General features: G+C 40.3%; 1 protein-coding gene across 1 annotated transcript in view; it reads right to left on the bottom strand.

Moving 5' to 3' along the window:
• Positions 1 to 275: 275 nt before the first annotated feature.
• BMS1 (BMS1 ribosome biogenesis factor) overlaps positions 276 to 24053 on the bottom strand; it is a 41634-nt gene continuing 17856 nt past the window's right edge. Inside the window, exons 11-23 of the mRNA XM_090057347.1 lie at positions 23776 to 23877; positions 21192 to 21349; positions 20529 to 20610; positions 19671 to 19747; positions 16555 to 16731; positions 14631 to 14819; positions 13821 to 14001; positions 13185 to 13243; positions 12104 to 12226; positions 7939 to 8086; positions 6768 to 6943; positions 6016 to 6177; positions 276 to 5229 (exon numbers count right to left, since the gene is read on the bottom strand). Coding sequence (XP_089913473.1) covers positions 4999 to 5229; positions 6016 to 6177; positions 6768 to 6943; positions 7939 to 8086; positions 12104 to 12226; positions 13185 to 13243; positions 13821 to 14001; positions 14631 to 14819; positions 16555 to 16731; positions 19671 to 19747; positions 20529 to 20610; positions 21192 to 21349; positions 23776 to 23877 — 1865 coding nt within the window. The 3' untranslated portion in view covers positions 276 to 4998. The remainder of the gene's footprint in view (positions 5230 to 6015; positions 6178 to 6767; positions 6944 to 7938; positions 8087 to 12103; positions 12227 to 13184; positions 13244 to 13820; positions 14002 to 14630; positions 14820 to 16554; positions 16732 to 19670; positions 19748 to 20528; positions 20611 to 21191; positions 21350 to 23775; positions 23878 to 24053) is intronic.

Below are 24053 nucleotides of genomic sequence, written 5' to 3'. Positions count from 1 at the left end.
CGGTCACAAACCCCTGCAAGACCGTTTCAGGCTGGACATAAGGAAGAATTTCTTTACTGTCCGAGCCCCCAAGGTCTGGAACAGCCTGCCATCGGAAGTGGTTCAAGCACCTACATTAAACACCTTCAAGAGTAAATTGGATGCTTATCTTGCTGGGATCCTATGACCCCAGCTGACTTCCTGCCCTTTGGGCAGGGGGCTGGACTCGATGATCTCCCGAGGTCCCTTCCAGCCCTGATGTCTATAAATCTATGAAATTCAATTTAGACCTATTCTTAAACTGATTTCATTAAAAATTTCTACGGGGTTTCAACCAGTTTAAATGAACTTAAGAGACTGCAGTTTAAATCACTTTAAGCTGAACTATAAATCACATTCCATACTGATATAAAAGAGCCCATATAGCCCACTGCTAATTTGTCCACAGGTCTTGATGCGCTTTATAGGGATGTTATCACCTAGATGTAGAAACAGAACCATAGAAATAGGTAATATGTTCATGTTTATTCAGGTAGCCTAGAAGGGGAACAGTTAAACATATCTAGACGAAGCAGCACCACCTCAGTGAGAAGGTAAGCTTTGATCATAAGTCTCAAAGTGAGACTTAATTAAAATGAGCCCTTGAAGACATTGATCACAATACACCACACATTCCACATAAATTTATGGTATAATAATTATTACTTTTTCATATAAAAAATCTTTCATTTAAGAAACTGTATTCCTCCTTTACAATAGACTGAGTACGTAACAAAAGGGTAAGATATACCTAAACAGAATCCAGTTTTCTCATTGATCATCCAGAGAATATGTTTTCCTACCTGCACCAGTGCTCTGAGTGAATCTCACAGCAATGAAAAGCAAAAAGACTGCTTTCCATTTCATCTCCATTTTCTTTGCTGGTAAAGGTACTATCAGTAAACCTTTGCACGCTGCAATGCATGCTGATCAGAGTTCAAAAACACTTCGTGACGATTGTCTTTATTTAAGATAAACAGGGAAACCTAAACACTGTATAGCCAAGGGCTGCACAGGCAGCTTGCCAGGAACAGCCACAACCTAGTAGCATGAACTGAAACAGAATGCAGAAAACACATTTTGTGGAAGCTACTAATGGCAGCATGTAAATCAGGACAGATCAAGCTGGTAGTGTTAGGGTGAACTGTCTATTTTTTTATATATATATATTTGTATAGTGCCTAGCACAATGGTGCCAAAGCAAAATTGCAATATGAAGCAGTAATAATATTTAATGGAGTTGACTCAGATGACAGCAAGAGAATGCATACAACATTCTTAATGGTGGCGATTTAACAGAAATGGCCTGCTCTTATTTGTAAGCAAGTCATGCATCTCTTTATAGCCACAGACTCCTTACCTACTTTAAAAGGTAAAAAGTTATATGCACATATCATTTTAGTGACCTGCTGTGTATAAAAGCTTGGCCAGAATCACCATTTTAACAAGGTGAGCAGTTTTCTTCCCTGTATTATGAGATTAAATAACAGGATCTTGGAATGTAAATGTTCATGCAAAAAAATCTACAACCAAAAAATTCAATAAATATTTTGCTATAAAATAATGGCAGAATGGAGTCCTGATCCACAATTAGGGTCTCTGGGTTTAACTGCATTATAATATTATATTATAATTTCTTTTTGAATGAGATCCTGAGAAACTACAGACCCCAAATGATTTTATCAGATCATTGCCAGTTTGGGGAGGAACTATTAAAATGAGGCAAGTGCCAATAATTGTAATTGGTGGTGTTTATCACAGAATGAAAATCATCCCTCCTGCTTTCCAAAGAATTTAGAATCCAAAACTTTGTCCCACAATCCAAGACATTTTTCAACAGTGTTAGATTAACATGATCAACTTAAATATAGAGGGTAGCCTGGGTGACAGCAACCATGAAACCATAATGTTCACTGTCTGTCACAAGGCAGACAAATCAGATAGCAGGGTTGAAGTTTTGGGCTTCAAAAACGCAAATTTCAACAAGCTCAGGTCACTAGTAGGGGCAGTGCTGTGGGACCAGGGACCGAAGGAGAAAGGAGTGCATGAAGAGTGGTTGTTCCTTAAGGACACTATCCTTGAAGCACAAAGGAAGTCCATTCCTATGCAGAGGAAAGGTACCAGAAGGGCTGGGAAGCCCTCTTGGCTAAACAGGGAAATCAGAGTCCTCCTTAGAAGGGAGGCAGCGTACAAACAATGCAAGCTTGGGACAGGCCCCAAGCTGGACTACACAACAACTGCATTCACTTGTAGGAAACAAATTAGAAAGGCTAAAGCAGCAACTGAACTTAAATTAGCAACAAGAATCAAGGACAACAAGAAGTCCTTCTTTAGATACGTAGGGAACAGGAGGAAAATAAATGAGTGTGGGACCATTGTTCAACAACTCAGGACAGCTGGTAACCAGCATGCAAGAGAAAACTGAACTGCTGAATAACTACTTTGCAGTGGTATTTCACTGGACCAAGGGGAAAATCTTGCCAGACAGGGTACAGAATGAGCAGGGCAGAAATGACTGACTTCCAACTGTTGGCATAAATCTGGTGTGTGATCAATTAAAGAAATTAGACATGTAAGTCAACAGGACCAGATGAACTCCACCCGAGAGTGCTGAAGGAGCTGGCCAAAATTATCGTGGAGCCCCTGGTGAAACTCTTCCAAAACTTGTGGTGCTCCAGAGAGGTCCCCGAGGACTGGAAGAGGGCCAACGTTGTGCCCATCTTCAAGAATGGAAAGAGGGAGGACCTGGGTAACTATAGGCCGATTAACCCAATTTCTATCCCCAAGAAAATCCTGGAAAAATTCATTATGAAGTCCATGTGTGATAGGCTTGCAGAAGGTAGGATTCTGAATGACAGCCAGCATGGCTTTGTCACAGGTAGGTCTGGTCTTACCAACCTCATCTCCTTTTTACAATCACGTAACTCGCCACCTGGGTAAGAGAAGAGGTTGACATTGTATACCCTGACTTCCAAAAAGCCCTTGATCTGGTATCCTAAGATTCTCATGAGAAAATTGGAGGATTGTGGGCTTAACTGTGAGACAGTCAGGTGGGTATGAAACTAGCTGCTGGGTAGGACTCGGAGAGTCCTAATGAACGGATCTGTGTTGCCCTGACTAGATGGCAGCAGTGTCCCGCAGGGTCAGTGCTTGGTCCAGTACTTTTCAACATCTTTATCAATGATTTGGATGTGGGGGTGAAGAGCTCACTGGCCAAGTTTGTGGATGACATCAAATTATGGAGAAACGTGGTCACGCTTAACGATAGGCTACAGACACAGGTGGACCTAGACAGGCTTGCAAGTTGGGTGAGTCGGAACCAGATGAAGTTCAACATTAAGAAATGTAAAGTGCTCCGCCTGAGGACAAACAAGACCCTATATACCTACAGCCTTGGTGGAGCCAAACTGACTGGCACCACGAATGAAAAGGGACCTGGGGGCAATAAAAGACTACAGTAGGAATATGAGCCAGCAGGGCAAATAATACTCTGGCATGCATCAATTGATGCATCTCCAGCAAAATGAAGGAAGTGATTCTTCCACTCTATTTGGCATTGGTGAGACCACAGCTGGAGTACTGCATGCAGTTCTGGGCACCACATTTTAACAAGGACATGGTAAAGTTTGAGTGTCCAGAAAAGGACCACCTGTATGATCAGGGACTTGCACAACAAGCGATACGAGGAAAGGCTGAGGGACCTGGGGCTGTTCAACCTGAAAAAGAGAAGGCTGAGAGGAGACTTGGTAGCAGCTTACTGCCATGTCAGGGGAGTACAACATCAAGGACTCAGGAAGCATCTGTTCACCAGGGCACCCAAGGGGAAAACCAGAAGTAATGGCCACAAACTGGTGGAAGACCATTTCAGGCTCAATGTTAGGAAAAACTTCTTCACAGTTAGTGTCCAGACTATGGAATAAGCTCCCTCCAGAGGTGGTGCAACCACCTACCCTGGAAATCTTCAAAAGGAGACTGGACAGTCACCTAGCTGGGGTAGCTGACCCCAGCTGTCTTTCCTGCCTGGTGCAGGGGGGCTGAACCCAATGATCTTCCAAGGTCCCTGCCAGCCTTACAATCTATGAATCTATGAACACACTTGGAACTCTCCATCCCCACCTCAACCTTGGAAACAGTTTAAAATGATGCCAACAACTGAGATGGTCAGCCATAAGTGGTATGGGTGTTCTCAAAAGATCCTGGGTGAACAAAAAAAAAGCACTTTGCACTCAAAGATGATCCAAAAAGTACTTGCATGTGGAATAGATGTTACCATGTTCCAGCCTCAGTTTAAATGAAGAAGTGCCTAAACACTGACTATGAATGGGAGACCTTGGAAAAAACATTTGTTCCTTTTGAAAACATGGCTTCAAATTACAGGAAGGGCACTGGCTAGGGTAGTTTGTCTGCAGTGTTTATGTTCAGGAACACAAGATCTAGGAAGCTGGAAATGGCTACATGTGCAACATTTATTATGATACCATAGCCATAAAACAAACTTCCTGCCCTCTGGACCCAGCTGCCAATACTAACCGTGATCTTCTTACCTTTTCATAGAAGGTCTGACAAAGGGTAAAATTAAAAAATGACATTACCAGCACAGAGAAAAATTGAAACATTCTTATTCACACAACCTTAAATCTTAATCCAAGACAGACCACTGAAATCCAGGTGATCCATTTATAAATTAATGATATTCACTAATTAACACTAAAAGGCTTTTAATGGTCATGGTGTACTGTGCGAAGATGACTGTTGTGAAATACTACATTCTCTGGTATAACAGTGAAAAAAACCTAAAATTTGTAATTTAAAATATTATTTATATACATTTCCATATGATGAGAACATAAACAAGGTCAGTATTTGCATTATTTTCCTTGCACTTTCAAAGCAAGTTCAACTTAGTCTACAGCACAGTTGTAGATACCATCTTTTGACTGTCTTTAACAGGAAGCTGCATAGCTATCTATCTTCCAGATGTCACTTCTCTCCCCCAGCAGATCCTTTCAAGCTTGACTTCTGTCTCTTTTTCTCCTTTTGTCCAATAATTCTATACAGCTTTTTCTTGGCTTCCTTTTGTCTTTTAAATTTCTCTTCCTCTTCCTTGTGCTTCACTTTGAGGTATTTTTTAAGCTGTTCACGATGTTTTAATTTGGCTTTCTTCACTTTGTAATTGTGGACTGTACCCAAAGCACTAAGTAGAGCTGATATCTGAAACAGGAAAATTCTGCAATAAGTACACATTTTGGAAAGCTCCCATGATGTATGTGTGAAGAAAAGATGCGATTATTCCTGGTAAATGCTAAGTAACAGTCTTTAACAAACAACATGAAGAGTGGAAATCTTGGACGAGCAACTCATTTTACTGCACCTCCATTTTCCCATTTGTAAAATGGGAATAATTGTAGTGATTAATGGAATGGGTGTTGAATGGCTTATCAATTATGAAATTCTCAGAAACGCCTGAATCAAAAGGTACTATTTAAAGCTTATAATTTTAAGACTGTTTAATTTGACAGGAAAGCTAAATTAAGGTTTAGTTCCTCTTGCTCCTATAAACTCTATTTTTCACCAGATCCTAGATTAGTGCACTACCTTTACTGGCATTCATTACCTCTCCGTCACTAAATAATTGCAGAATAAGTACAAGAAAAGAAAACAACAAAAGCTAAGGCTTTCATGTGACAAGACAAATGCACTTAAACATTCTTAAACACTGAGAAAATTGACTAGACTCTAGTAGAACTTGAGTCACAGTTTGGCCATTTTAATGTCAATCTTTTACTTCAATATTTAAGCAACTTGATTCAGAACCAATTCAGGATATATGCCCTATTCCATTGTTGGAGTAAAATGAACAGCTGGGGTGATTTAATGTCAGACAGGTCTTTAGCAATACCTGTATATTCAAATGACTCCAAAGTTAAAATAAAATGCCAAAAATAATCTAAGCAAAAATGTTTTTATACAGCTTGTTTTGAAATAAAACACGATTACCTTCTTTTCATGAGGCTCTCTGATAACAGCTGGTCTCCACTGGTCCTTTGAAAGCTTAGCTTTCTTCTCATAATTCTTAGGCTTGTTCCTAAATGGAAGTGCCTTCTGAAGTGCCTTGGGAATATGGAGCTTATTGAAATGCTTCTTCTCCCTCACTATGGGCTGAAAAAAAAAATTAATCAGATATATAAGAGCTGTATTTCTGCCAAATAACATTTCTTCCAGACACTTTAGAAAAACATTGTTCTCTCTCTGACATTCTTATTCTCGACTATGAATGATGGGTTATACCTGTGTACGACAAAGTCTCGTTACTTTTTATGGACAAGATCTGAAATTACGCCCTGATCACCAGAGGATATTCAAAGATTTTTTTTACATGGTTTATAGGACTATAGACGTGAGCCAAATAATGCAGGAGCAATGTCTTTTTGGATTAATATGAAGTCTTCAATCCCCAAGGCTGTTTCATTTGACTGACCTCGTAGATTTCTCATTTTTCATTCTGTGGGTCACTCTGTGATGTGTCCTTACTGAGCACACAATCATCACCCTCACTCTCCACTGTCATTTTGCACTGCTACCAGGAACAGTGGTTAAAACTACACTGTGAGTAAGAGATGTATGTGAACAAACACATCTCAGGCCACACGTTTGGGCACAGTCACACACACACGTGAGAACACAAGGGTACCTTTCAAAGACATTACATAACCTTTCTTATTTGTGGACCACAGAAGTATAAAACATACCTTATAAAGGGAATCTTTGTTTTGCTTTATTCTTAAACCCCGTTCATGCCTCAGTTGGCCAGTTGTCTTCATTCCTGTCCAGGTGTTTTTCTCACCTGCTGGCTTTAGCAAGGATGTTACCGGGTTATAGAAAGCTGGGATGGAAACAGGATACCAAGTCCTCAGAAAAACAATGTCTGAAAGAAAAAAAATATTTGTTTAGTTTTGACAAGATGGTTTGCTATATTAATACTTCCAATAAAGATTAAGATAATCAAGTGAGTGACACACCTGACGCTAATATTTCACCTCTACTTTAGACAGGACTCCTTTTATACACCATTCTTACCATCTTTGGCAAAGCAATGCATGTTCTAATACTTTAAGATCTACTCTAATATGTATATATGACCAGATATCCCAAGAGCTGTAGATTCCTAAACAGCCAGAAGTTGAATATCACTGTCCTAGATATGCCTACTTAATTTAAAAAAAACTGATCAGTGTATAGCAGTGTATAGTTTCTGCCTATCTCTGCATCACATCCAAAAATACTGTCTTTTCCTCTCTATGTTGTTGTAAGCAGAATTATCTACTACTCCCTATTATCTTCTACTAGTACAACTTCGACATCCAGAAACTACCACCCCAGGAGATAACAGCTTAAAACCCAATGGCCATATACAAATATTATCACTCACAGTTGTGCTATAAACTAAATATGAACTCATCTGTTGTTTCAAAACACAAGACCAGAGAAGAATTTATTAAGACACTTTTATCAACACTCTCTGGATTATTTATAAAGTCCCTTTCTAGCACTCATGCCATTAAGTGCTGCCTCTGTTTAAGTGTCCAGGCAAAATATACCAAAAAGTCTGGTAGAAAACAAACTAACATTGATAAATAGATCACCTAAACAGATTTTCATCTATATTTTTTTCTGCTTCTTAAGAACAACCTAACAGAAAGCTGCTGTTAAGTAAGCAATTATTTTCCATCAGTTTTTGTCATGGGTACATTTATTGCATATGTAATATATAATCAAAAGGTTCTTTTCTCTCTCGATCCACATTCAGGTTACTTGAGATTCTAAAGAAAAGAGGAGCTAGTGCTGCCATCAGTATCAGAAATGGAAAAAAAGTTATGGGGTAATAATCACCTATTAATCTTATATGGCAGTAAAACTCACCACTCATTAACAACTTGTCTTCAAATGTTGCCCTGAAAGCTCCTTCTGGTGTCCGAAGAGCCTTTTTGATCTGCCCTCGAATACCACTCACAGTGCGAATGGCTGCACCTTCAAATTTTGCCACTTCCAACTGAGAGTTGAACATTCCCTAGGACATTCAAGGATTACATGTGGTCATTAATTGAAGACGTTAGGCATACTGTGAATACAGTAGCAATACTACCCTCCACATGGACTTGTATTGGCCACACAAGTACCACCATCTGCTAGCAGTTTCACATAAACAAGGAATCAGGATCTTAAAATGTCACCCTTAACTTAAACTGATACTGCCAAGCATATTAAGATAATCATCTAATGAAAAAAGATCTAATCTACACCTTAAAAGGAAAGGTTCTTAACACAGTAACTTTACACTGCCCTGACACTGTCCCTCAAGGAAGCATTGGGCTTCACATGGCAGACTTAACTGCCTGTAAACAAACCCCAGGAGCTTGGGAAACAAGCATGAGGAACTGGCTCTTCTCCCATGAGATAATGACTATGACCTTGTAGGAATTACGGAGACCTGGTGGGACTCCACCTATGATTGGTCGGTGGCAGTAGAGGGTTACACTGTGTATACGAGAGACTGTGTGGGGAAGAGGGGTGGGAATGTTACTCTTTATGTCAAAGATCAGCTCACCTCCCTGCAGACTGAGTTTCCAAACCAGGAAGGGTGCCTTGAGACCCTCTGAGCCAAGATACAAGGAGAGTGACTTACTTGTAGGAGTCTACTATAGACCCCCCAACCAAGAGAAAGACCTAGACTGGGAATTCATTAGGGAAACTGTCAAAGCCACATGCTCCTGATGCTTGATTGTCATGGGAGACTTCAACTTCCCTGAGATTTTTTGGGGTGATCGCATGGCCAAATCTGACAGGTTGCATAGTTTTCTCACATGCATCAATGACCTCTACCTAACCCAGGAGGTCTATGAGCCAACTAGGGAAGAGGCATTGCTGGATCTAGTCCTGGCTAAAGGGGAGGACCTGGTGAGCAACCTGTGGATTGAGGGGAAGCTTGGCGACAGTGACCATGAATTGGTCACCTTCTCAGTTCACCAAAAAAGCAGGCAAACCCCTCAGTAAAACAGAAGTCCTTAACTTTGGGAATGCCGACTTCTGCAAACTGGAAGAACTGGTCAGTCAGGCAATCAGAGGCCATACCCCCAAAGAAAAGGGAGTACATGAGCAATGGTCATCACTCAAAAACAATCCCTGAAGCACAGGGCAAAACCATCCCTTCTCCCAAGAAATGCAGTCAATGAGCAAGGAAGCGCCTATGGCTGAATAAGGAACTGGTGGATCTCATTAAGCTCAAAAGAGTAGCCGACACCAGCTGGAAAACAGGAAGTATTATCAAGGAGGATTGCACTGCACTCACCCATACCTGCAGAGAGCAGTCAAGAAAAGCCAAGGCACAAATTGAACTTAGGCTTGCTACGGGAATCAAGGACAACAAAAAGTCCTTCTTTAGATATGTGGGAAGTAGGAAAAAGAACAAGGACAGTATTGGGCCCCTGAGAGATCCAACAGGGCAAATGACATCAGATGCCCAAGGAAGGGCCAATCTCCTAAATGACTTTTTCGCATCCGTTTTTCACCCTCCCATGAGGATCACACTGCTAGGAATGGCACAAACCAATTTAGGAGCAGATGATGGACCCAAAATTAATGTGGATCAGGTGAGGGAACACCTTGAGAAACTGGGCATTCACAAGTCTGCAGGCCCAGATGGAATGCACCTGAGGGCCTTGAAAGAGCTGGCAGACATCACTGCATCCCCCTTAGCAAGGATATTTGAAAAATCATGGCATTCAGGCAAGGTCCCGGATGACTGGAAAAGAGCCAATGTGGTCCCTATCTACAAGAAAGGGAGGAGGGATGAGCTGGGAAATTATAGACCAATCAATCAATCCGATGTCCACCCCTGGAAAAATTCTGGAGAAAGTTGTCAAGGGATCCATGAACGCCAGACTAACAGAAGGCAAGCTTCTAAATGCCAGCTAACATAGCTTTGTGACTGGCAGGTCTTGCCTGACCAATCTCATCTCCTTCTATGACCAGGAAATATATGCCCTGGACAAGGGAGATGATGTGGACGTCATTTATCTGGACTTCAAGAAGGCCTCTGATCTAGTTCCCCATGATGTCCTCATGTTTAAGCTGGGGAACTGTGGCCTAGATCATCATACAGTCCAATGGCTAGACAACTGGCTATGTGGTCAGACCCAAAGAGTACTAGTTGAAGGGAGTGAATCAACATGGTGAAGTGTTACCAGTGTATCCAGGGCTACGTACTCGGGCCAGTACTCTTTAACATTTTCATTAAAAATCCAGACTCAGGAGTCAGATATGAACTGGCCAAATTTGCAAATGACACCAAATTATAGGGGAGGGCCACCACACTGCAGGACAGGCTGGGGACACAAGCCGACTTGGACACATTCTCAAGGTGGGACAACCAAAACTGGATGGCACTGATGGACTGAACAGCCCAAAATCCCGTCCCTTGTGAAGTGAAGTGCAAGGTGCTGCACTTTGGCAGGAAGATCCCTCAGCATACTTACAGGCTCAGCCTATACTACTAGCACCACAACCAAAAGGGACTTGGGGGTCTTGAATGACCACAAGATGAATATGAGCCACCAATGTAATGTGGTGGTGGGCAAAGCTAACCAAACTCTGGCATGCATCCACCGATGCATCTCAAGCAAAACCAGGGAAGTCATCCTCCCACTTTACTCGGCCCTGGTGAGACCACAGCTGGAATACTGCATCCAGTATTGGGCCCCCCACTTCAGGAAGGATGTGGAGAAGCTTGAGAGTCCAGAGGAGAGCCACTCATATGATCCAAGGCCTGGAGGAAAGGCCAAGGGACTTGGTACTCTTCAGGCTGAAAACGAGAAGGCTCAGGGGGGACTTGGTGGCAGCCTACAACTTCATAAGAGAGGTTCATCAGGACCTGGGAGAGCATCTGTTCACCAGAGCTCCCCAAGGGATAATAAGGTCTAATGACCATAAACTCCAGAAAGGCCGATTTAGACTGGATATTAGAAAAAAGTTCTTTACCGTGCATGTGTCCAGGGTCTGGACCACCCCTCCCCACCAGAGGTGGTGCAAGCACCTACTCTGGGTTCCTTAAAAACCAGCTGGATTTATTTCTTGCTGGGGTCACTTGATTCCAGCTGACTTCCCACCTATGGCGGGGGGGGGGGGGGCTGCACCTAATAATCTCTTGAGGTCCCTTCCAGCCCCTAATGTCTATGAAATCTATGAAATAAATAAGTTTTAAACCATCTATTCTTTTAAAAGGGCATCTGTTTGTAACATAAGATTTGACAAATGTCCATGAAGTATAAGTAACTTAAATTACTAGGTGCAAGGTTCTAATGCAACACAACACTGACCCATGTGTTTTTGCTTTAATAAAACACTAGCATAGAAGTCAAGCACACTATTCACATACTTAAAGATTAAGTAAATAAGTGCATTGTTCAGTTCAGAGAACATGGCATCTTGCTAGCACCTGGCAGACAAATCCTAAATTGCTTTATTTCCAGATTTTTATGCTTGAAGGTCTACTTCCCTTACTAAAAACAGCTGGATGGCTCTGCAAATTCAGTCCTGTACCACGCATTTCCCACAGTCAGCTCCACAACAGCAGGTAAGTCCCAATTTCTGCAGGAGCTCATTTTTTATCCTACAGTTTGTAATTTTTGTAGAACCAAGACTGGATAAAGAATGAACAGGACTCAATTAACATTCTACGGAGATCTTGCATCAGGAAAACTGACTGATTGATTATCCACATGCCACTTTTATAACACTCCCTGGAGGACAATAATGTAATTGGCACAACAGGAGGTTTCAGAAAGACTAACAGAGATAATAATAGTTTATATTCTCTGAAAAATAATGGATGTTTTTACAAACTGTATCAAATATACCTGAGAAAATAAAATTAAAGGAAGAGATCAAGAACCCTAATAAAACCCAGTACACTGTCATACATGCATTGATTTGGGTAGAAGTGGGTAGAAGTGTCAAAGGAAGAACCAGAGCACCTCACATGGTGTTTCTTTCCAATATCTATTCTATCAGCATTAATAGAAGCACATACCTTAATAAATGAAGTGTTCTTGTAAATTTTGAATGGGAAACCCGTCAGCTTTAATTTCTTCACAACTGTTATAGATTTATCTAAATCAAGCACAACTCCTGTAGCAGCTATCCGAAAATCAGGCTGAAATATAGAACAGTTTGTATGTGTGGATCATTAAACAATTATCCTGCTACTGAACAGTTAAGAACTTACTTCACCGGTATTATTTCATTATATTCAATCATCTGAGTACACAAACAACAACTCTGACAGTAGCAGAGCATCATGACAAATTAAAATCAACTTCAGAATGACTAGTTGAGTGATTACGTGATGTCACATCCCAACCCAGGCACTAATGAAATATTTAGAACTGTTATTCAAATTAACTTGGATATAATCTTAAGGATTTCTTCGCATTATCAACCTTATTGTGTTCCTCCAACAGAACTATGCGCACAAAGGTCCAGCAAGAAGATAGACTGTATAACGTACTAACCATAATTATTTTCCCACTGAGATACTGTGAAGATACCTCTTCAATTAAAAAAAAGAAACAATTGCAATGTTCTCTCAGAGATGAAATAATAAAATCACCAATCAATCTACTCTCACGCTATCCATGAAACTCCAGATACATACGGAATCTATGCAAGAAAACACACAAGGTACATCCACAGCACCATTTACCAAAATATTTTAAGAGATTCTTGAAGCATTCTGATAACTAGGATTTCACATCTACCAGTGTAGAAACATATCACTGTTCTTCAATTAATTGCACCTCACTATGAGGTTATAGTGACATTAGCCCATAGAGCAAATATAACCCATGCCCTCAGAAAGCAGTATAACAGATTTTATCATTTTTAGCACAGATGATGCTGAAGCAGTTACCAGAGGAAGCAGTTTCCTGTCCAAGTCTGTCTTTATCTCATGCTTGTTATTGCAGTATCTGAGTATAATAGAGATTTTCAGAACCCACCCCTCATACCTACTGTTAATACATAAGCTTGTGAAAAAGCTTCACAGGAAGGCATTCATCACTGGATGCAATGACCAACGGTAGGAAGTGAATAACGTTCCGAGATAAACTTACTGTTGCACCACTGACGGACTGAACAGCCAAAAATCCTGTCCCTTGTGGAGTGATGGGGCCTAGAAATAAAATTAAATAAGTACAAACAGAATAACAAACATTTGGCTAAAATCTGGCTTTTGCTGAAAGGTAGCTTGAGAATGCCAAAATAAGATCAGTGAGCTAAGCATTATGGGCAGAATGTCCCCCACAAATGTTTTATGTGGTGTTTATCATGCTACTCAGACATACAAGTGACTCTATTGAAGTCAGTGGAATTATTGGCATAAGCACTAACTTTTGTATGCATCCGTTTGCAGGATTAGACCCTTTACATGTTCCCTCTCCCTGTGCATTGAGACATCCAGGGGCAACTACAGCTGCTAACTTCTTTTTGTTGCAATTTCGAAACCAGGGTGATCAGAATTTCAACAACAGCCTGTATACAACACGCAAATCATTCCTACCACTTACCACCCTTTTTCTTTTCAATGGAAGCTATTTTTATTACCTTTCTTCTCATTGGGTATATGTTTTAAAGGATTCTTCCTTACCCTTAAGGGGTTATTTTTGCAGAGAAATCCTAAAGCCTCCTTTAAAGCTAGCCAGTTTTATAATTGATAAATGTGGCTGCAGATGCCAACTCTAACAGCTTACCCCAAAAGGTTGCTCCACAGTGCATGTGTTGTGGAGTATATTTAAGAAGCCTATGGCGCCCATTGTGATCTTCAATGTAGTACATAGGAATAGTCTGAAATCGTCTCCATCCCAATGAAAGGATTAAAGGATCACGGGTTTTAAGTATCTTCTTATACCAACGATGTTTCTTCAGACGCAACTAATTAAAAAAAAGGATGAACCTTATCATCAAGGCTAGGTATACACATTCAAATAGCCCAAGGCAGCTTTGATCTAAGTTATGCAGTTTTCTGTAAGCAGTGTTGTTTATATCGGTAGAAAACAGAACACACATTTGCTCTTTGGTGGAGTGGAGTGAGGGGGGACAAATTTTAGACTAGGTTCTGCCATTTTTAAACCAAGCTGTGTGTGCTGAACTTCTGTTCTTTTACAAGTACAGCCTGGTTTCAATCACTTTTACTAGTGTAAGTGTTAATGTCTGTACCTGACCTAAAGGACAACCTAAGCCTTAATGCCAGTGACTGGTAAAATCTATTTTACACACACGTTTTATCAAAACTGCAGTGCAACCCAATCCTTACTGGAGCCTCTTTGTACGGCTGTAATATTTTAATAATTTTTTTTCTTCGCCAAAAGGACAGCCATTTGATTTTGAAATTAAACCACACCACAAGCAAACTCCCTTTCCAACATTAGGACTTTCACAATGTGGCTCTCTCCGTTATTTGCTAACATACACAGAAAAGGAAATGAAATACAAACAGAAGCTCCACCCAACTTGAACCATGGCTGCACCATTATATCAAACACATAGCTTTGGCTACCTACCTGAACATATCCTACATTTCCTTCACTGTTGCCTAAACCACCAAGGATAATTGGATACTGAGGGTCAAAATTCAGCACAAATTCACAGGGGACATTTTCAATTTCTATTCGAACATACATCCCTGGCCGGAAGCCCTCATATTGCACTCTGGCATCATCATCTTGATCTTCAAATTCAGCTCGGTTAAGCTATGTGAGAAACAAAAAGGGTTTTTTTTTAATGGTTTGAAAACAAAATATGAAATCCAGTTTTAACAACTCCTGTATGGCAGGTTTCAGTTCCACATATAAAACATAACAGCATGTTTTTACACAGCATGCATCTGGATAAACCTAACAGTTCTTTTGACTTCTTCCAAAAATAACAGATGCCTACCTCCACACATTCTTCCCTGGAGAGTTCCATTCAGAAAACAGATCCAGTTTAACACAAAGAAGTTTAAGCTTCAAATGCTCCAACCTGGAGACAGCATCCAGTAGAAGGCAATGATCCTTACTGAAGTGCACTTAGCCTCTGATATCACTGAGGTACTTCTGGAAACTAAGTGCCATTAAAAATTAAGAGGGTGGCTCTTAAGTATTTTTGGTGGCGTGACTAAAGCTTCAAAGGGGAGTTCCTTTCCTTTGGTATATGTGATGAAATACAGAAAAGGGTTCTAAGTCTATATAAATTATCAATACATCTTTGTAACTAACAAGAGAGTTCTTTCCCACTGTTCTGTACTGCCAAGAACGTCTTATTTTGCCATTCTACTGATCGCTTCACAGGAGCTATATTTAAAATCTGTTATACAGGTCAGTGAGTTGCATTATGCATTGAATGCTTTAACACAAAGAAAAAAATCCATGGGGAAAATGCACTTTTGAAGTCTGGGTTTCTCCAGTTTCGTTCAAACTTTGGTTGGGTTGCAATGGCAATATAGTGCTTACATTACACACATCTCTAACAGGCTTTAAGTGAAGGAGCTGTAAATTGTCTCATTCCTTTACTGGAAGAGGCTTGCTTACGTATGAAATGTTCTTAGCAAGCGCTTTAGAATGCTCAGGCTTATTGTTTGGTCATTTATGTCAGAAGTTAATGCAAACGTAACAGTTGAGTTAATGACTAATACGAGAGAGATTTTGTTGGACGAGAAGACTGTGTAGAAAAAAAAAAGGTTCTTTTCTATTAGGACATAAGCCAGCAATATTCTCATGCAATGTCAATGAGGAGAAAAAAATGATGTTAAAAATATTCTGAGGAATTTCATTTAATATAACACTAGGACGGAATGCACAACTCAATTTCTCCCTCTGGTTGCCTTGAGAATGTCCACCCAGCAGACAGACGAGGTTATCTCAAATTTTTCAATGACCTGGAAGGTATTTTAATGGAGAGACTGCCTTGTAAATATCCACTTGCTCACTTGTGAGTGTTTAATGTCCATATAGCAACTAAAACAACTGATTACATGAAGAAGTCATATTAGGAAAATATTTCTTTGTATTTTAATGATAATCTGGGCAATAAGGATTTTGATTTTTTTAAATGGTAGTAATACAGACAACCTTTACACTTCAATTCACTTATCTCTACCATCTGACATTTCTTCTTCCACAAAAACAAATATGACTTGCTTGTTCTACCACCACATCATGCACAAACCACTGGGCAACTTTAAATATACTGCATTTAAAAAGTAGCTTCTGACACGTACTATGCTTTCCTACCTGAGTTACTGACTCAATAAGTCAACTCTAATTAAGGCTTTATTTTTTAATGATAATGGAATCACAATGTTCACCCATAAAAAGGATCTCTCCAAGATTTTTTGCACATAACTTCTAAAGCTGTTGCTGAATGACATTAATGCCTCAGAGAAACAGAATGTGGCATATAAGAACTTTTACTGGCAGACAAATAGCCAAGTTCACCAGCTCTCACCTGTGCTTGTCTCTGCATCTCCCCTTTAAGATCATCAAAGTATGTAGCATCTCCTCCATCATATTCAGCATCAAACATTTCCTTTAATTTGCGTTTCTTGTCCAAGCGCTTTTTCTTCTCTTCCTCCTCTTCTGCTTTGGGATCTTTTTCTTCTTTCTCCTCTTCTTCACTTACAGCCTAGTCAGAAAAGGGGCAATCAAACAGCTTGTAAAATTTTCTTAAAAAGAAAAAATATCCTATTCTGGCCAACAGTTCTTATGTTTCTGACCAAGAAGTGATACTAATTTGCATCTTAGAGAAAAATAGCTGAATAATAAGTTTTCCACATGGAAACACTTCTCTTCAGCAAAAAAAAAAAAGGGGGGGGGGGCAGGGGAAGGGGCGAGAGAAACTGAGTTTCGTGGTCTTAGAATATTCTTTTTGCCCTCATCAGAAACCTTTGATGTTAAAACAAGCATCAAGAGGTGCAGCACCCAGAATCAGCATGTTTTATTACAATTAATCTAAAATGCACACCTACATTATAAAAGGAAACTGTTCTTAAGTGACCCAAGCCTGGAGTGATACAGGTTGGGAGTGCAGTACTGTGCAAAATGGGTTGGGTGGAAGAAGTCTGTACAAGACCTGCCTGAACAAGGCCTGCTTGTAACAATCTAAGTTTCACAAATGAGTACAAAAGTAATAGTCACATGTTAGAAATTAAAATTCACAATACTTTACATATTTAACATGTTCTAAATACATTTGGTAACTATTATGATTGGACTCATAATTATACTGTATGATGTATACTGTATTATGATTGGACTCATAATTATACTGTATGATGTATACTGTATTATGATTGGACTCAATTATACAAGTACAGCATTCATTGTCCCAAACTTTCATTAATACAGCTCTCAGTGTGATAGTACACATGAGACCATACTACAGTGAAGTTCCAGACAAAACTCTTTGGGCAAGCATCAATGGATAGTTATACCTGGCAATTCTGTGGTAATACATTCTGAGTAGGCGAAGCAGTCAAGACCAATCAGATGTAATACCACTGGGTGGTATTTTAATTAACCCACTCAGAATTGCAAGTCTTAGTGGGGATATGATTAAAACTGCTTCAACTGTACCTTTGTGTGATGCTTCCACAGTGCCCCACTATGCCTGGAATGGTTAAGTACCATGATGTCTATAAGGGGCAAAATGGGATTGTACAGGAGTTCCACACCATTTGAGTGAGGAGCTACTGGAAAAGGGAGAATCCTTTCGAACACAGGAAGACAGCAGAGGATGAAAAGAATCATTCATCTAAACAGAATGTGCTCGGCTGAATTAGAACATTCCAGGGAAATAAAGAAGCTAGACAAGAAATCTGAAAAACAAGAGGCAAGTCACTCATTCAAATGAGCACAGTTCTCCAAACTCTTCCAAAGTTGACCTGTTCCTGTTATCTTGAAATTGGTGCTCTATGCTGTCTTTCCATACATGTGAGCTTTATAGCTCTTATATATTAAAATTAGCTTCAAATTGGGGTTGGGCTCTGTCTGAGGGCATTATCTGGGGACTAAATGAATAAACTTTCACCATTATCTCTGTTTGAGGCCTCTGAACCTTGGTGGTGCTGCACCTTTGTAATATCCGATTCATCAGGCTGGCTAGAAACACATCACAGAACCACCATTTTAAACAGTTTCCCTAAAGAGGCAGTGTTAACACAAGCTGAGACCAGTCTCGAATGAGTGACATTAACTGGATGAGGACTGAAACCATCATTCTAACTCGAAGTGCACAGAGAAAGCTACACAGACAATAATATGTTGATGCCATGTGATTGTTTGGTGTGGCAGCCAGAGAGAGTTCCTCAAACAACATGAAATTTGTACTATGAACACATTATCTATACATACACAAATGACAAAAATGACAGCATGTGGTACCCTGCCAAGCCATGCTGCACCCACGCCATGGGGCAGCTGCTGCACGGGTGCCAAGCAGGGGCGGGGCAATCCCTGCTGCCCACACTGCGCAGGGGGCTTTGCCATGAGCCCTAAAAAGCCTCCCAGCACTGCTGGGCCCACCTCCTTCTCCCCTCCCCGAGTAACATGCCCCCCCACCCCAGCTGGGCAGCTTGTCCCAGCCCCAGGCCCAATCCCTCCCTTCCCCATGTCCTTTCTCTCTCCCCTCCCCCAACTCCAACAGACTTACCAGCTGGAGGCAGCTGGCAGCTGCCTGTTTAGTTTATAGCCAAATTTTCAAATTGGCCAAATCTTTTCCAAAGCTTTTTCGAATTGATTTGGATGCTTCGAATCGATTTGGAGCTTTTATTTGGTCTCTTGATTCAATTCAGATTCAGAGATTCAGTCCCCAAATCGGGCCAAATCTCCTTCGAATCATATCAGCTACTGAAGCTTCAGACACCCCTAATAAACACAGCTTCCTGTACAGAGAGGATTTCGCCCACAGAGTGTTATAACCTGCATTACTGCACCTCAAAAAGTTAAAATGCCCTACAGGTAACAAATTTAGAAATAATATCTGAGTAAACTATGCCAATGTTTCTTCACAGTAAGTAGAGATCTAGTATAGAGAACCCTTTCTTCCTAAAATTTAGACTGTACAACAGTAACCTCAAGCATATAGGTGAGAGCATATTATATAGCAGCATATGGCAATATTACATAGTTTTATATTGACATTTTTGGTGTCTATCCTACAATTATTCCTTGGTTAACACTCTAGTTCCTCACCTAATTTCCTATTTTATTTCAATACTTGAGAAAAGATTAAAGTACAAAGAATATAATATTCAGCTTCCAGCACTCATTACCTGAATACTGTTGAGATTTAAGCAAGCTGATTAAGCCTGCCCTCTACTGTTGAGACGATAGTGAGTTGACTTCTAATTCTGCTATTTATGAGTTCAACATAAACAGTTGTATAGGTTGACCATCCAGGACTAAAAAGATGGTCCAATTGAAAATAAGAACAGACAAACCTATCTATTTGATTTTGGAATTTCCCCATCAGTTTGTTCCTACTGAACTACAAACAACTTTGTAGTCAGTCCCCAAAAGCTTAAAGGATAAAACAAATCATGAAAAGCAAGCTACAAATCATACCTCATCCTCTTCAACAGCAGGTCTCCCTTTATGCACAACTCCTGTTTCAAGGTCCTCAAAATCACCATAAAGTTCTTCTGTAAAAACAGCAGTCACAATGCCCATTGGTTAGCAACAGGGTTACACGGTTTTGTATTTTTCAGACCTTTACGGTTTTATGGATATTTATTTTTCACTATGGATTTATCACATTTCCTTCCTGCTGCTAGCTTTATACAGCAGTTTTCTCCATTTCCTTCATCATTCTCTATCGTAAAGAGGTAGCAGCCCCATTTTTAAGTGGTTTCCCTTTTTCTTTTCAATATTGTATCATGAGAAATCTCTCACATTTCACATTTCAAGTGAAATCTAGTAACCCCTGGGGAATCTCATCTCCCAGAGGGTGGATCTACACCATCAGAAGAGAAAAGTGTCCCTTAGTTTTGACAGCATCACATCACTGTTTCTTCTGAATCCCTGCGTATTCAAGTTACTTTCAAAGGAACCTGACATCTACTTTCACCAAGTGGCAGAGACTGGAAAAAGTAAAAATCTAGAACACATTCAATATGCTTAAAGTTCAGTAAGTTGGATATTTACTCTACTAGGGCTAATGGTATTCAAACAATTTACTTAAAAGATGGCAGATCTATATTTTAAATTTAAAAAATGCACCTGTCCTCTACCACTTCTATAATCCCTACTTTTCAGCAAAACAAAGGGGATCAAATCAGTTCCCTGCAAACAGTATTTCCACTTATTAGTGATTCTTACCTGTTTAAAAGTAATAAAATGATCACGGATAAGTTAAATACTAAGTAACTGAATGTATTAGAAATTCTGACTTCATTAGTCATATTCAGAGATAATCATACCTACCATCTTCCTCTAAGAGCTTTGCAGCATCTTTATCTGCTTCCCATTTTCCTGTTACAAAGCAGTCCCGAATGCTGCTCATAACCTGTAAAATAAAGACTGCCTGAAGTACCTGTTATTTGTCACCACATATAGCACTTCACCAGTACTTCCATCTGCAAGTATTTTGCTGGTTTAGAGACAGTCTCACCTCATCTCACTTCTTTATATGCTGCTGTCTGTATCAAAATGTCTTCCCTGTAAACACCCTCAGTAGAGGTGGAAGAGAATGAATAATGTCTCTCAAGCCTTCAGAGGTTATCCCACCGGGAGAGGGCCAGCACCACTATACCTACTTCAGTGAATAACTAGGAAAACATCAGCCCTAGCACGGTCAATCCAACCCTTTAACCAAAAAAAGGAAGAAAAAAAAGAAAAATCCTAAGAATTTGTGAGAGAATATTTCTAGCGATTAACAAAACAGAGTAGACAGAAAGGACGTGACACACAAGCAAAATTGCCTAACTCATATGGGTTTATTTCTTTAACACTTCTTGGTATAGCAGCAATGGCAGTTCTTTAGGAGGCAACTTCTTAAGTGATATAATAAATGGATGCAACTCGATTCAGGCCTGAATGTGGCCATAAGAGTACAGAGTGCAAGAGCTCTCTCCCCAAAAGGAGTACCTCTTCTAAATCCCAATCCTGGGGAATTTCCACTGCAAATTTGGAACAGTCAAGGCCGTTAGCCTTTAGTTTGGATTCTTTGTCAGGACGACTGACATGAAACAACCCTCCAAGCTCTTCTTCTCCATCATCCTTGTCATCCTCTTCCTTCTCCGCCACTAAATAAAAAAGTAGTTAAAATTATCATAAACTGCAACTTGATTACATTAATCCAAAAACTCTCTAGTTCTTTACATTTTTATATATTTGAAGTAGTTTAAAGAAAGAAGATTTCAACAGTAAAATGCAGAGCTAGACAGCTGGGAATCAGCCTCGATTCAAATAAGAAATCAGAGACAAACTGAAACGTGGCTTTGTTCATTAACAGAGCAAGCAGTAGGAACATGAATTAACACACCGGCCATAACACAATACTAGATCTGGAGTTAGAAAGATGGTTAGTCTAGACATACTAATATAGAGTTATTCCATTTGCAAAATTTCACATACATTGAAGAAAGAAAAAAAAAAAATCAGGTTCTTTTTGGATGACACACTCTTTGAAAAAAAAATCTCCAATTAAGCAACTGTGGTGTTTTTGTATATAAAATGTATGAGTATTAAAAACACAGAATCATAGGAATAGGGTCGGAAGGGACCTTGTAGATCTTCAAGTCTGACTCCCTGCCTGGGCAGGAGAAAAACTGGGCTCAAATGAGTCCAGCCAGGTAGGCATCAAGCCTCTTCTTAAAGACTCCCAGGGTAGGAGCCAGCACCACTTCCCTTGGAAGTTGGTTCCAGATCCTAGCCGCCCTAATTGTGAAGTAGCTCTTACGGATGTCTAATCTAAACCTACTCTCCGACAACTTATGGCCATTATTTCTTGTTATGCCAAGGGGCGCTAGGGGAAACAAGGTCTTTCCCAAACCCTTCTGGTCGCCCCTAGTGAGTTTATAGACAGTCACCAGGTCCCCCCTCAGCCTTCTCTTGTGAAGGCTGAACAGATTCAGGTCCTGCAGTCTCTCATTGTAGGGTCTGCCCTGTTGTCCCTGGATCATGTGGATGGCCCTCCTCTGGACCCTCTCAATGTTGTCCACAGCCCTCCTGAAATGGAGCGCACAGAACTGGACACAGTACTCCAGCTGTGGCCTGACCAGTGTCATGTAGAGAGGGAGGATCACCTCCTTGGCCCTGCTTGAGATGCACCTGTGGATGCACGACAAGGTCCAGTTAGCCCTGCCGACCGTGACCTCCCATTGTCGGCCCATGTTCATCTTGGAGTCCAAGATCCCTTTCTGCCTCCGTGCTCTCAAGGAGGGAGTTTCCCCATCTTATAAGCGTGCTGTTGGTTACTACTGCCCAAGTGCAGCACCCTGCACTTGTCAGAATTGAAACACATCCTGTTTTTGTTAGCCCACCCCTGTAACCTATCCAGGTCTTGCTACAGTCTTTTCCTCCCTACTAGCATGCTCACCTCACCCCAAATTTTGGTATCATCAGCAAATTTAAACAGGTTGCTTTTCACCCCATCGTCCAAATCGCTGAAAAGGAAATTGAACAGCGCGGGCCCAAGGACCGAGCCTGGGGGACTCCGCTGCCCACTTCTCCCCAGGTCGAATATGACCCATCCACCACCACCCTCTGAGTACGACCCTTGAGCCAATCTGCAATCCATCTGACTGTGTAGGCATCAGTCACCTAGTTTTTTAATAAGGATGGGGTGGTAGACGGTGTCAAAGGCCTTGCTGAAGTCCAGAAAGACTACGTCCATCATCTGTTTGTTTTGTATCATTCAGCAGATTGCTAACATGCTGTAAACTGCTATAGGCATTATGTACTGCAAGCCTTCTGTTTGTCAAATTTTCATTAACTTTAACAAGTGTTGCACAAAGGGAGGGCCTTAAACAGCCAGACACTTACTTGGAGATTTATCAGTTTTTTATAACAGGACTCATTGTTTAAGAAGTATCAGTTTTATCTTTGTTTTAAAGTAGCTGCCTGAATCTTGACAAATGCCTAATATCGCTTTAATAAATGCACCTATTAGAGACATCATATGATTAATCTGAATCAGTTAAATATTTCATTAACACCAAAGAAAGTCTTAAACAAAAATCACTGAACACAGCTAAAGAAACTGACCTACCTGCAGAGCATCTACTACTTGCATGAAAAAAAAATGTTGATTTTTATGTTTGTAGAAAAATATTATAGAAGAAAAAAAAAAAAAAAAAAACTGATAGAGCCTCAACACCCTCCCCACTGCCTCACAAAAATACTGCAACACGTTTGAAAGAACCACCATCCTGCCCTGGAAAATACTACTGTGCATCACAAAGAAAAGACCAAATAACATATGCGTAGCTAGTGTCTGAATAACTACAAGTAACATCACAGTCAAAATTGCCCTAGTTGAATTTATTACAGAGACAAAACTCACTTTTTGGCCAAGGAAAAAATTAGCAACTTAGAGAATTATATCTATTTCTTTTTCAGACCCCCTGAAGGCTATTTCTAACTGAAACGTCTATGGTTAGAGGCTATAGGGGATAACAGGATGGTAGTATTACATTATAGGGAAAGAGAGGCTCTGGAGTATCTTTACCTGTTCCATAAACAAGTTTACGAAGGTTAGGAGTTGACTGCTGTTGTCTCAGAAAGGCACGAGCTGCCTTTTGGGAAAGATTTTCCTTCCATCTAAGTGCACCTAAAAAGAGGAGAAAAAAACTGCCAATTTTTTCTCCAACTGGAACCTGCAAGATTAAGGATCCACTTGGACTGCCAGGGGAAGGGGGAGGACGGGAGGGAGGTTAAAAAAATTACAAAAAAACCCTACACACATACCCCTTATAAACAGGTACCATTTTGCAATATTATAAAAGT

Source organism: Crocodylus siamensis, chromosome 7, assembly GCF_052110815.1.
Source record: "Crocodylus siamensis isolate JL-2025a chromosome 7, ASM5211081v1, whole genome shotgun sequence".
Lineage (NCBI taxonomy): Eukaryota > Metazoa > Chordata > Crocodylia > Crocodylidae > Crocodylus > Crocodylus siamensis.
Note: the sequence above shows the minus strand (reverse complement) of the source record. Positions and strands in the feature narration are given on the sequence as shown.